This window comes from Phodopus roborovskii, unplaced genomic scaffold (genome assembly GCF_943737965.1).
Source record: "Phodopus roborovskii unplaced genomic scaffold, PHOROB, whole genome shotgun sequence".
In the NCBI taxonomy this organism is placed as follows: domain Eukaryota; kingdom Metazoa; phylum Chordata; class Mammalia; order Rodentia; family Cricetidae; genus Phodopus; species Phodopus roborovskii.
In genome coordinates, this window is record NW_026126571.1 from 212,094 (window position 1) to 226,368 (window position 14,275).

Below are 14,275 nucleotides of genomic sequence, written 5' to 3' on the forward strand. Positions count from 1 at the left end.
GGGACTAACCCTTCCTCCCTTTGACCTGGCTTCCTCCTGTAGGGTCTGTTAGTGTTGCCAGTGATACTTGCCTTTTACTGTCTGGCTGATGATACAAGCCTTTATTTGCTTCCCCACTCCCCCAATAGAGCTCTTAGGTTTGAACCCAGAGCCCCGTGTTTGCACTCAACAATGAGCGCCACCTGCAGCAGAGCAATTGGGTTGTAAAGGAAAGCAGTACATGCAGGCGGGCTTGGGTAGCTGCAGGAACCTTGAGAGCGGTAACGGCCTGGTGGCTCTACTCCAGCTTTCCCTTGCCTGGTCTGGAGGTCTTATGGAAGTGGGAAGACTTAGACTACACACTGGACCCCTTTTGTTTTCTCTTTAAAGCAAGATCGGCCTATGGGTGGATCATTGTGGTCGTGGTATTAAGGAAATGCCATCAGACAGCTGGAGTATTTCCATCCTTTTCCAGATTTTATATTGCTCTTAGCAGTGTGATACTTGCTTGAATCAGCACCACAGGCAGTTATTACATGTAGGCAGGCTCTGAAGCTCAGTGTCAGGACTTTGGTGGTCCTGATACTGCCTGGAGACATGGGGATAGTTGGGTCTGAAAGGGGCTGGAGGCTAGCAATGAAGGAAGTGATGTGGGACAGTGTGGGCTGGAGGACTTAGCAGGTGGACAGAGATGGGTATGACACAAGACAGTTGATTCTGGAGGGAGACAGCAGACAGGTAGTGACTTGTGTAGAGGAGTCATGGGTGAGCAGTGACAGGTGTGTTTCTTCTCCAGTGGACGATGCTGTGATGGACAACGTCAAACAGATCTTTGGCTTTGACAGTAACAAGAAGAACTTGGTGGATCCCTTTGTGGAAGTCAGCTTTGCTGGAAAAATGGTGAGGAGCAGGCATTTGGGGGGTGGGTGGGTTAGAGGATAACCTATGGGAACTGGTTCTCTTCTTTCTCAGGAACAGAGCTCAGTTTGTCAGGCTTGGTGCCAAGCACATTTATCTGCTAAGCCATCTTTCTGACCTGTAAAACATTGTTTGAGTGTATGATCTGTGTTTGTTTGGGAAGGCATGCCATGGTGTGTGTGTGTGTGTGTGTGTGTGTGTGTGTGTGTGGGTATGTGTGTGTGTGTGTGTGTGTGTGTGTGTGTGAGAGAGAGAGAGAGAGAGAGAGAGAGAGAGAGAGAGAGAGAGAGGGAGGGAGGGAGAGAGGGAGAGAGGGAGACAGAGAGAGATCAGATATCTTTGTGGGATTAGCTTTGTTCTGAGGATGGAACAAAGTTTACCAGACTATCAAGTCACATGTCTATTCTCTCAGTCACCTTCTTGGTCCCCAACTTTTTACACAGACATGCGTGTGCTCTGATTCTTTTCTTCCCAACCAGACTTCCTCCTGCCTCTGTGACCCTTTTGAATAATTTCCTCCCAGGTGCCTTTCTCATAGGGGCCTCCATTGTAAGGGTGCCACCATTCAAGGTGCAGTATGTGGGCCAGTCTCTGCCCCCCTCTCTTTCCTCTTTTACATCCAAAATGCCAGTGTAGCTTTCAACCTCAAACATGCACCGAGGGTCAGTCCTTCCTACCCACGGTGTCTCCCAGGCCACTGCCATCTCTTCACTGCCATTCTCCATCATAAAAGAACCTAGGTCATTTGTCCAAATTCTGGAACTTTCTGGTTGTTTCCTCTGGCATTTCCTTACTCTTCTGGCTCCTGTATTTCCTGGCAGTTTAGGTGGCTGCTTACAGTCAAAGAGTTTTGCCTGGAGCTTACCATGGGCTATGTTCCCTACATTGTATTACAACATGACAAGGAGCCACAATGCCAAGTGTCTCATCCTTTACCTTCTGATATAACCCTTATAAAAGTAAACGCCCCTCTTTGCAATTGACAGCTACTCTTGGGGTAACATCTTGATTCCCTGAGGATGGTCAGTGTCCCAGTACCTTCTGATCCAATGCACTGAGTGTTCACTGACCTCTGCTTGAATAAGTCACTGCTTAGGATTACCCAGTGCCCAGTTTTTCATTTCTAGCTCTCTGTTAAATGTAAAACTTTTAAAATTTATTTTTTGAATATGTATGAAAGAATGAATGTGTGTGTGTGTGTGTGTGTGTGTGTGTGTGTGTGTGTGTGTTACCTGCCCTTAAACATGCACAAAAGCTGAAGGAGGATATTGTGTGTCCTGCTCTGTCACTTTCTACTCATGACACAGGATCTCTTACTGAAACTGGAGCCAGGCTATCGGCTGTTGAGCTGTGATCCTCCTGTTTCTGTCCTTTATAGTGTTACAGATGTTTGCAGCCAAGCCTAGCTTTTGACATGGGTGCTGGGTATTTGAACTCAGGTTCTTACAATTGTTCAGGGATCCCTCTTTCCCTCTGAACCATCTCCTCAGTTCTCTTCAGACTTAAAAAATACAATTTTTTGAGATTTTGGTATAATTATATCATCTCTCCTTTTTGTTTTTCCCTACTCCAAAACCTCCCACAAACCACCCTCTTTCAAATTCTTGGCCTCTATCTTGGATAACCAATCACTATGCTCTTTCCTGGGGAAGACTATCCCTATCCCGGCACTCCTTAGTTGCCTGTAGTTCTCTGTCTAGGGTTGAGGCCTCATGGGCTTTCCCCTTTCCATGTTAGCATGCCCATTGGTGTCACGCTTATTCAGTCATGTTTAGACAGTCACATTGGCAAGATTTCATGGGTGTAGCTTCTGACATTCCTAGGAGACACAATCTCACAGTAAAATCCCCATCTTATAATCTTATAATCTTTCCACCCCCTTTTTTTCTGCAATGATCCTGGAGCCCTGGAAGCTGTGTTGTAGATGCCTCAGTTGGGCCTGGACTCCACAACTCTGCATTTGATTGGTTGTGATTTCTGTAATGGATTCCATCTGTTGCGAAGAGAAGTTTCCTTGAGGTTGACTTTGACTGGCCTAGAACTTGCGTTGGATGAGGATGACTGAACTTTTGATCCTCCTGCCTCCATCCCTGGAGTTCTAGGTTTCTGTGGTGCTAAGGACTGAACCCAGGGTCTCATGTGTGCTAAGCAAACACTTTGCTAACTGGGCTAGAGTGTCACCCTGCCACTGTCCTGTTGGCTGTTCAAGCCTCAGCTCTTGACTCCCAGGGACTTAGGAAAAGTGTCATGGGCCCAGTTACTTAGCTTGCTTGCTTGATACCTCTGAGGTGGCAATGTTCTCTGCAGATCCTTGCTAGCCCCAGCAGGGCTTGGTTAAGGTTTGTGTGTGCTGCTTCAGGGCTGGCTTCCCCAGTGTCAGGATGCATGAAGGAAGGAGGGAAACAAAGTTTTCCTGGACTCTAGTGCTCCAAGGCTGAGGATTTGACTTATCCATTGATAGTCGGGAAAGATCATGCCAGCCAGGAAGCTTCCCCTCCCCCATGGTTCTAGCATGTTTCAGTAGCAGCACCGTCATACCATCATCTTTACTTTAGGTTGCCTACTTGCCTTGGAGCCCAAACTGAGTGTACTGCATCCCAGCCTCCACCAGCACCCATGATCATTATGGACTCTCAGTTTCTGATGCTCTCTGATTTTTCTAGAGTGTTTTGCTGGGAGCCCTGACCTCATGACCCTCATCCTAGTCTCCCCCACTCTCACCCCATTCTTACCATCTCCCTTCCTGACTCGGGCTCTATGCTTTTATTTTTAGTTTTTCCTCTTTACATCTACTTGCAAACTCTAGGGCTTTGCGGGTGCCTGAATGTTTCTGCAGTTTTGCTTATGGTCACTTGGTGGCACTGTTATCCAAGATGTTTCCAACTACATAGTTACTGAAGGGGATGGTGTGTGTGTGTGTGTGTGTGTGTGTGTGTGTGTGTGTGTGTATTGTATATGGGGCAAGGCAAGAGGACAGGACAGATGCTTTAGACATTTTTCCTGGATCCAAGAATGAAACCCATATATTGTAATGTGGAAAAAAAAACAAAACAAAAAACAGATAAAAAGTGTCCATGTGCCTGAGGCAAACCTTGCTTGGTCTGTTCTCACTTTCCCCTTCCTAGTTCCGTGACTGGAAACTGTTTGAAGGGCGGGGTTGCACTCAGCCATGTCATCTCGTGTTATATATGAGGCCTTTTCTTGATCTATTCAATGCCAGGTTTGGGGAGAGAGGGTGATTTCTGTCTTTTGTTGGGTTCTCCTGTTTCAGTGACTTCAGAGTGTAGGCTTTCTACTCCCCAAGTGTGAAAATGAATAAACCAGTTCTTTGTGAGCTTAATTCAGGTGTGCTGTGGCTGGTGAGCCTGGTGTGTTAAACCAGGGCTACTGCTGCAGAGCTGTGAAGAGGAAGGCGGTGTGAGGATCTTAGAGGAAAATATGATGGATGAGCGGTAACAGCCCCACCCATTTCCTTTAGATGATGACTCGGTAGCCCTGATTCATTGTTCGTCGTGACTTTGCAGATGCTGTGAGTAGCAAGAACCAGTTCTATGTGAGCAGTTTAATACAGCTTGTATCATTTAGCATTTCCTCAGGTTAATACACAGCCCAGCTTCCCACACGATTTGATGAATAATTCACAACAATGTTTATCTTTTGTATGTATGGATGCGATTTCAGCTTTTTCTTTCTAATAAATAACTCTGTCAGCATACAGAAATCTTTGTCCATGTTCTGCTTTTCCATAGGAAAGTTTCTAGAACCAGAATTATTAAGTCAGAGGTCATGAACTTTCTTGGTAGAGGCTAAATTTATATTTACTTTTGATTAGATACTGCATGCATCTACTATATATGATTGGCCAGTGTCTGTCTGTCTGTCTGTCTATCTATCTATCTATCTATCTATCTATCTATCTATCTAATCTCTCTATCATCCATCCATCCATCCACCCACCCACCCATCTTCTCCCTCTGCTCTGGTCCCCATTCAATAGTCCTCTCCTTTTTTCCCTTGCAAGTGGGTTTCTTTCGGCACTTTTTGGTTCCCTAATGTATGTATCAGCAAACATGACCATGGGTTCTCAGTTTTTAGCTTCCAGTCTAAGTATCTGCACATTGTGCTCACTGCTCCCTCCTTACATTTCTACTTTGTGCTATAAAGTAGAAACAATGCTTGTTTCATTTCTGAACACAAAGGTTCTCCTCTATTTTGAAGCTACACAGTACTTCACTGTGGATAGACCATACTTTCTTTAGCTCACTCTCTATTGTGGCTACCTGGCTTGTTCCAGATGCCTTCTAGCTCTAGCCATGCTACAGTAGACAATGTCACTCTGATCACACAGGTATTTCTATAGAGAATGTCTGGAAGAAGGACTGGCAGGTAAAAATGAGTTAGTTTGGTATCCCCTAGCTGGCTCCCTCCCAATGAGAGTCAAACTATTTCATTTCCTGCGGCTAGCAAAATCAAGAGTGTGGTTTCCTTGCAGAGGCATTTATAGGTCTGGAGTAGGAGTAGAAACTCTCTGTCCTACTTCTGGTCCAGTGCCTTCACATGCTCCCAAACAATGGTGGCTGTGTCCTTGCAAATGTCAGTCCTTCTTTACCTGCTGCTTTCCCCATCCCTCTCTTTACTCTGCTAACACCCTCTTCTGTCCTGCCCTGGAAGCCTTTGGCTGGGCTCTATCTACAGGGAGGAAGGGAACTGAGAATAGGGGCTGGAACTGGATAGATGGGTTCACCTCAGGGGACCCAAGTCCTGGATCCAATTCAAAATGAGATAATGCACTTCAATAAAATTCTTGCTTAGCATGTGATAGACCTATAGGAGAAGTCTGTTCACTATTGTTAGGGTGGACTCTTTTGCCTTCCCAAACCACTGAGTCTCTTAAGGCTTCTTTTTCAAGCTTGTTTGTTTTTGTGTGTGTGTGCTGTGTGTCATGTTAATGTGTGTATGTTGGTGTTATCCTCAATAACTCTCAACCTTACTTTATGTTTTTGAGATAGGGTTTCTCTATTATGTAGCTTTGGCTGTCCCAGAACTTGCTCTGTAGACCAGGCTGTCCCTGAACTCACAGAGATCTACTTGCCTCTGCCTCCCAAATGCTGGGATTAAAGGCGTGTGCTGCCATCACCCCCAGCCTTTCATCATATTTTTTGAGACACAGTTTCTCACTGTCTCTGGAACTGGTTAGACTGCCTAAGCAGGGAGCCCTAGGGATTCGCCTGTCTCTGCCTCCCAAGAGCTGTCATGACAAGTGTGTGCTAGCATGCCTGGCTTTTACATGGTTCTGGGCACAGAACTTGAGTGTTTGTGCTTTTGTGCCAAGGATTTTACTCACTGAGACATCTCCCCAGCCCTCAAAACCGAGTCTTTCCTTCTTTCCCCTGTGTGTGTGCAGACTGCCCTGGGATATCATGGGCCATGATATCCATGGAGCCCCTGGCTAGAAACACTTTCCATTCTTGATATGTTTCTTGTTTGTAACAAGCCTAGTGCTTCAGGTAGCATTTGTCTGAGGCAGGCTGTGGCTTCAAGGTTTCCTTCCTTCCTTCCTTCTTTCCTTCCTTCCTTTTTTCCCATTGGGAATTGAATGTAGGGTCTTCTTCATGTTGGGTGAGTGGTCTACCACCATGTACCTCCCCAGTGGTGTATGGAGTTTGTGTCTCCACTGAATTCTGTTTCTCTCTTAGGTGCTGTTGTGTAGGCCTGGGTACCTGGACTTAATGAGGGGTGGGGGCAGGGGTGTGTCCAGCCAGAGCTGCAGATTTAGGGCAATGAGGCTGTGGCATTTGTACCAGCCACCCCCCCCCCCATCTAGGTCTTATCTTCCTGTGAGCCTTGTCTGTACAGACCTCCTTGCAGCAGAGCCTGCCACAAAAGGCCCCGAGATCAAGGGTCTCAGGACCAGGTATAGGAGCAGCTAGTGTGTCAGAGAATGGCTTCTGGGTTGTATGATCACCACAAAGCTCATACTACACATGGAGTCTCATACCCCAATTCTCTGTGACTCCTAGCTCTGCAGCAAGATCCTGGAGAAGACGGCCAACCCTCAGTGGAACCAGAACATCACATTGCCAGCGATGGTGAGTGGCCCTTACTGGGCTCAGTGCGTCTTGGCTCCTCAATACCGCTGGCATTGTTGGCTTCTGCTCAGTGAGGGGATTGCGTTCTTCTAAAACTCTGTTCTCATCTAGCTTCCTTTCCTTCCTCAGTTTCCCTCTATGTGTGAAAACATGAGGATTCGTGTCATGGACTGGTGAGTGCTGGGTCCTTGAGAGATTGTCTCCAGGGCTCCTTGAGTCTGTCATTTTCATGTACCTGGGCTGCTGCTGTGTAAGAGGATGACCATGTCAAGTTAGGCTATGAGGGCTGTGGGCAGTTATGGGACAACCAGGAGCTTGGATGTGGCACTGACTGAAGATAAGGAGACCACAGCAGGAGGTGGTGAGGAGCCCACCTCTGGGAGCTTCCTCAGGAGTTGCTTTGACAAGTCATCAGAAACCAAACCAGCTGCTCTGTCCCTGTGGGATGGAAGACAAGCCCCCAAGTTGGGGGTGTGGGTTATATTCACTGGATAGGGGTCATCATTGTGAGTGTTGAACAGGTCAGAACAGTAGTCTGTGGGTGTCTTAGAATCTTAGCACTTGTTGATCACCAGCTTGTAGGCAAGGACTGTCCGGTGAGCACTTTCCACATGCATGAGTTTATCTGAGCCCTGACAAGATGGCATGGTCCTACTTCACAGAGGAAGGCACAGGGAAGGAAAACCAAATGACCTGTCCAGGTGATAGTGCAGACGTCACTGAGACCTGATGCATATCCATCCCAGCCAGAGCTGGAGCTTTTATCCTTCTGACCTTGCTGTCTCTCACAGTAGCAGCAAGGAGGCGACCTCTCTTACACTTGAGGGGACATCAGGACCCACACACCACGAGCTCCAGAACCCTAGGCTTTCCACAAAGAGCAAGCTGTCCTTTCTCTGCCCCCAGAAGTCCTGGTCATGTGGCTCCCTGGCCATTCTCCTTTAGTTGCATGCCCATGGCACCCCCAACTAGGAGGATAATGAGAGACCAGGGGAAAAACCCCAGGCCGCAGAGCCATTAAAGTGCGTGCCAGTTCCCCAGGCCTAAAGAAAGCAGATTGAGAGAATTAGAGGGAAAGGAGTGTGGGCAGGGGGCAGGGAGAGGCCCTGAGGTCCGCCACGGCTGGTACAAGCCTCGGGGAAGGGGAAGCGGTTTGGTGGAAAGGTACACTTTGCGATCCCAGAGCCATCTCTGCATGTCAGCTGGCAGTGACTGTGCTGTGTTGACTGGGACGGCCCGGTGTGCATGTGTGTGCCTGCATGCATCTGTGTGGATGCGTGTGGGTGCGGTTGGCCCATGGATTGTGGCTGTGCCTGGCCTGGCTCCCTTGGAGCTGTGTCAAAGCTATCAGCATACTGTACAATCCAAACACATTACGGAATCTGGTGGCTGCATCTCTGGCTTGGGTTGAAGTGGCACTTTTATTGTGAGTCTATTTTGAGACTTGTTGTTTTCCAAAAGCAAGCCCTTAGCCCCAAAACCCAGCTCTAGGCCAGAAAATATGCCACTGCTGGAAGTTTCTATCCAGAAAGCCTTTCTTCCCAGAACACACAGATGAACTGCTGTCACCTGAGTCTTAGAAATATGATGCAGTCTATGTGGCTCTGTAACTTTATCTTTTGTTCCAGTCTTTAAAAATTCCCTTTTCATTAAAAAACAGATTCCTCAGGTTTTGAGAGATTGCTCAATGGTTAAGAGTGCGTACTGTTCTTGTAGAGAGTTGGGGTTCGGTTCCCAGCACCCACAATGTGCAACTCATGACTGTCTGTAACTCCAGTTTTTGTTTGTTTGTTTTGTTTTTTGGCTTTGTGGGCAGCTACACTCATGTGGTGCATGTAAATTATTCAGGCAAACACACACAGACATCAAAAATACAGCACACCCTTTCAAAAACCTCCAACAGAAGACCCCTCCGTAGAAACAAAAACCAGTCTTATTCTCCTCCCTATTTAGAAAGGCCATAAGCCAGAAACCCCATCTTCTTTAAGGGATGGACTTAACGATGTTTGAAAACACATCCATTTTCTTAGTGTCTTTGAGGTTCTGGGTTAGTTTCCTGTCAGGGCAAGAAGCCAAGAGAGACACATGCACCATCAGGCATTGATGCTGCCACCTCTGGGAAGTTCTCTCATGACAGTGTACCAGGAACCATGATCCAGATCTGGGCTGCCAGGCCACTCATTCTCTCTCATGTAGCTCTTGTCAGAGGGAGGCCTCAAAAGCCAAATCTCGATCCCCTTTCTGGGAAACCTAAAGGGGAAGGAAGGGCATAGAGACTGGGCATCTCATGGGGGAAGGGTTAAGAGGAAAAGGAAATCAGCATGCCTTTGGTGCCTTTGGAAATGGAGGGGGACAAATGTGCCATGGCTACAGTGCTCACGATGGGGAAAGAAACCCAAGAAAACCAAGAAGAGGGTTAGAAGTGTACCAGAAAACCCAGGCTGGCACTATGGATCTGACCCTTGAATAGAAAGTTGTTCAGCACCCATGACCTCTCCCCTGGAAGGCTGGAGCCTTCTCTTCTCACACAAAGACATCTCCTGACATGGCCATTCATGCTCTGAGGTCAAACAATCAGGCGGATAAGTTCAGGTTCACCTTCCAGAGGAAGGAACAGATCGGGGTGGTCAGGGCTCGGATTCCACACCATAAGTATTTTGCCTCAGAGCTTGGTCTCTTGGTCTCTGAGATGTTATTTGTGTAGTGTGTGTGTGTGTGTGTGTGTGTGTGTGTGTGTGTGTGTGTGTGTGTGTGTGTGTGAGAGAGAGAGAGAGAGAGAGAGAGAGAGAGAGAGAGAGAGGTGTATGTGGGCATGCATGCAATGGCAGGCATGTGGAGGCCAGAGGACAACTTTGTGGAGTCCATTGTCTTCTTTCACCTGTATTTGGTTCCCAGGGATAAAACTCAGGTCTCTTGGTTTTCAAGGCAAGTGCCTTTACTTGCTGAGCCATCTCACCAGTCCTCTGATAACCTGAAGCTGGGACTCATTAGAATATACCTGCTAGAGCTGGTGAGGGGATCCTGAGAGCTAAGAAATTGATTGATGGATTGAGTGTATGTGCGTGCACATACATGCCCATGCATATGTGTATGCCAGATGTAGGCCAGATGTCAAATCCTCAATTTTTCTCTGCTTTAGTTTTTGAGATCAGGCCTCTCATTAACCCTGCAATTTGTGATTTAGACCAGACCGGCTGGCCAGTGAGCCTTGGAATTCTCTCAGCCATACACCACACCTGGCTTTTTACATGGGTGCTGAGGTTCAGATAGTAGTCACATAGGGGGTATGGAGCCATCATCAGTTATCACCATTCATTATTATCCAGGAGGCAGGTGTGGGTTTTAGAGGCAGGATCTTCACAGGATGCTGTGGGCTAGCAGGTTCCTTTTCCTGGAGAGTCTACCCACAGGCCCCTGCACTGGCTGGGATGGGAGAAGTCTTTCTCTAAGAAGGTAGGAAAGGGGACTTCCTAACTGTGCCAAGGAACATGACACCTGAGTGGGAACTGGGGTGACAGTCCTGGCTCTGCTCCTCCTTCCCTGGCTGACGAGGGAAGGGCCTGTATGCCTCTGCACCTGTTTACTCATTTCACAGGGTATTAAACTGTACTTGGTCTCTGCGCAGCTGTGATGCTACTTTGGGACATGGCTGTCACAGCTAGAGACTCTACACAAGGCACTGTAACACCAGCACTAGTGCCTGCCATGGCCTCAGAGATGGCTTCTTGGATCTTGGCATTTCTTGGATATCCAGCCTTTTGGGCCTGGGAACTGCTCTTCCCTAGCAGCCTCCTGCCTCTTATGCTGCCTGCCTCTGGCCTCCCCTGCCAACCTGGGCCGGAATACAAGGCTGTCAAGATGAACAAGATGGCTCTCAAGGTGTCTTGAGAAAGTTTCTCTTCTAGTCTTTTCCTCCTGGGGCTCCCAGGCCTCAGTAGAAGACTGGACCCCTAGCAATCTGTTACCAAGGTCACTTACTTCTTAAGTGGGCTGAGTGCTGCCTCTGCCTAAGTCCATGCCTTCTTTCCATCCTTGCTCTAGGGACCGCCTCACTCACAATGACACTGTGGCCACCACCTACTTGGGTATGTCGAAAATCTCTGCCCCTGGAGGAGAAATAGAAGGTATGTCCCACCTGCTCTCTGCTTGCCGGTCCCTCCTCACTCTCTCTTACACCTCTAAATTTGGGAGCCTGCAGGCTAAGGGAGATTGTAAGGCCTCTGCAATCCATTTCCCAGTGATAACTCACTTACAGACGTTTAGGGTGCTACACTCTGAGTGGAGGGTACTCACTGGATAGTCCAAAGAGTTCCTCAGTCCTGCATGGAGCACTACCTGCCAGGTTCTACTCTGGCCATCAGTGCCCAGTAATTCTTATTTTTCAATGGATTCTGTTGGTCTACTGTAACCCGTTATCAATTTGTAAATAATTAACTAGTGATCTGAAAGAAGAGTGACATTCATCTATAGACACCCTTCAGTTCATCACTGCAGGCAAGAACCATATCCTGAGCTTCCTGGAAACACACACATGTCACACACATGCACACACACACACACACACACACACACACACACACACACACACACACACACGAGACAATCCAGTTCATCACTGCAGGCAAGAACCACATCCTGAGCTTTCTGAAAAACACACATGCCACACACATGTGCATGCACACACACAAACATGATACATATCTATATACATTAACATGAGTCCTTTGATCATTGCTTTTTGTCTCTTGGCAATATTAGACTAAGGTCTTTTCTTGTGATTAAGTATTCTTCTAGAACACTTTTTTTTGGTAGTACTAGGATTAAACCAAGGGCCTTGTACATGCCAGGTGAGCAGTCTATCCCTTTAATTACATCCCTAGCTCTTAGAATATAGTTGTAATAAGCATATGTTTCATTGTGAGTATACATAATCAAATGAGCTAGATAATATGGAGTATGTAGGCATGTTCTGATTTTCCCCACCTTATGACTAACTTTGCAATGAGTGTTTTTGCTGAACATAGTTGCAACAATAACAACAAACACAGGTCTGGAAAGATGGAACAGAAGTTAAGACAGTCTGCTGCTCTTACAGACGGCCAGGGCTGGTTCCCAGCACCCACATTAGGCTGCTCACAACTGCTTGTAACTTCACTTCCAGGGCACCTGACACCCTCTTCTGGCTTCTGAGGGTACCTGGATGCATGTGGTGCACATACATACACACAGGAAAATACATAAACACAAAGCAAAAAAAAAAAAAAAAATCAGGTTTGTGCTGTTGGGGATCCAACTCAGTGTCTCAAATGTGCAGGACGAGTGCTCTGCCACGGAGCTGTACCCCTGCCCTCAAGTTGCCTCTCACGCATGTCTAAAGTCAAAGCTGGCACAGGGTTTTGGCACTTCTACAGCTTCCTGTCAGTACTGAAGCTGCCTGTCGAGAAGGTAGAGCTAATTTATGTTCAGAAACCTCCATACATTCGATGTGACACTTTTCCAACATGGGTAAAATAAAACTGGAGTTGGGAATGGTGATGTACGCATACCTGGAATTCCAACACTGGGAAGGTGGAGGCAGGAAGATCAGGAGTTCAAGACCATTCTCAGCTACAAAGTGAACTTGAGGGTTGTCTGGGCTACAGGAGACCCTCACTCAAAAGAGCAAACCAACCAAACCAAACTACAACAAAATCCCCAAACGATAACAAAGAGAATTTTGTTAATTTGAAGGTAAAAATGAAAATTTTCTTTTCTTTGAAACTTAGAGAAGTGGACCAGTTATGTATATTTTGAACTTTGGACATATATGTTATATACAATATATATTTTAGTTTTTCTGCTATAAACACATACTCCTGTGCTGTATTTCTGATGGTGTGTTCATCTTTTTCTTACTGTTCTCTATGACTGTGAGTACTAACTTTGAGGTTGCTCACAAGTAATTCTTATCAGTTATATTTGAATACTTTCTGACAGATAGAAATTAAATTTTCATGTAGCCAAGCCTGTTAATCTTTTACTTAGTAAGACAGTGAACTACCGTCACCTCCTCAAAATTGTGTTTTGGTGATGTCAGCAATGAGTTTTGACTGATCTGTTTCTGACATCTCCAAATGTCATCTTTCTCACTTCCTAAATTCAGCCGTGCCTCTTGAGTTCAGCCCTTGATTTTCTACCATCTTCAGCTAGTCTTCTTATTAATGCTTGCCTCTGGTATCTGGGTTATGCCTGCTCTGTAAAATTAATCGGAAAGATTTAAAGTCTTCTAACATCTGGGAACAGTTTATATGACATAGAATAAAGTCTTTTGAGGGTTTGAAATAATTCACCCATAAAACCATGTGGGCTTGGTGCCCTTTCTGTGTGGGTGTAGGGATGACTCTTTATAAACTTTTCAGTTTCTCTTGTGATCATTGCTATTTTTAGGTTGTTACTTTTGTGCTTGTCAATTTTGATAATTTATATTTTGCTAGAAAAACATGCATTATGTTGAGGCTTTAAACTATGTTTACAATGTTTCTCACAATGACTCCTAAAATTTAGGCACTTGCTTCTACTTATGCTGCGTCTTAGTTATTGTGTTTGAGTTTTCTTCTTTTCCCCTCAATTAGTCACTCAGACTTTAAAACAAAAACTTCACTTTCAGTTTTGGACTCCTTAGCTCTGTTTAAACTTATTTTATTATTTCTTTGTCAAAAATTTTAATGAGCTTATGTTTATTTTAAAGTTTTCTTATTTAAATAACAAAAAGTTTGGTTTCTGCTTTATTGGCCAAGTGTAAATATTTATTTCACCTTTTATCCTTTTTCAGTTGGGTCTCATGTAGTTCAGGCTAGTCTTGAATTTGTTATGTTGCCAAGGATGACTTTGGATCCCCTGCCTCCACCTTCCAAGTACTGAAGTTCTGGGACACAAGTGTGCAGCACCATACCTGGGTTATGTGATGCCAGTGGAAAAACTCAGAATTTTGTGCTCGCAAGCCAAGCATTTTGCCAAATAAACCACGTCCCAAATCTTTATTTAACTTTATTTTTAAAACTTATTCTTCCCTTTCAATATGTAATACACTTTGAATTTGTTTTGGTATATTTTCTGAGAAAAGTCTTGTTTGTTTCCTGTGTGGGAATCTGACTGGATTCCGGATACATCTAGAAGATTCTGGTCAGGAACATTTATCTGTAAGTTCCAAGAAACAGTTTACTGGGTGATCCTGTCGTGTGAACATTGCTGAGTGTGCTCACACAAACTCAGACAACACGACATCGCTATGGGTCCACCGCTGTACTAGA

General features: G+C 45.8%; 1 protein-coding gene across 23 annotated transcripts in view; it reads left to right on the forward strand.

Annotated features, from left to right (window-relative positions):
• Positions 1–14,275, forward strand: part of Dysf (dysferlin) — a 183,464-nt gene that overhangs the window by 58,819 nt on the left and 110,370 nt on the right. For all 23 annotated transcript variants that reach the window (XM_051203114.1, XM_051203124.1, XM_051203126.1 and 20 more), the window contains 4 exons: positions 776–879; positions 6,918–6,986; positions 7,116–7,159; positions 11,028–11,110. In XM_051203114.1, coding sequence (XP_051059071.1) covers positions 776–879; positions 6,918–6,986; positions 7,116–7,159; positions 11,028–11,110 — 300 coding nt within the window. The remainder of the gene's footprint in view (positions 1–775; positions 880–6,917; positions 6,987–7,115; positions 7,160–11,027; positions 11,111–14,275) is intronic.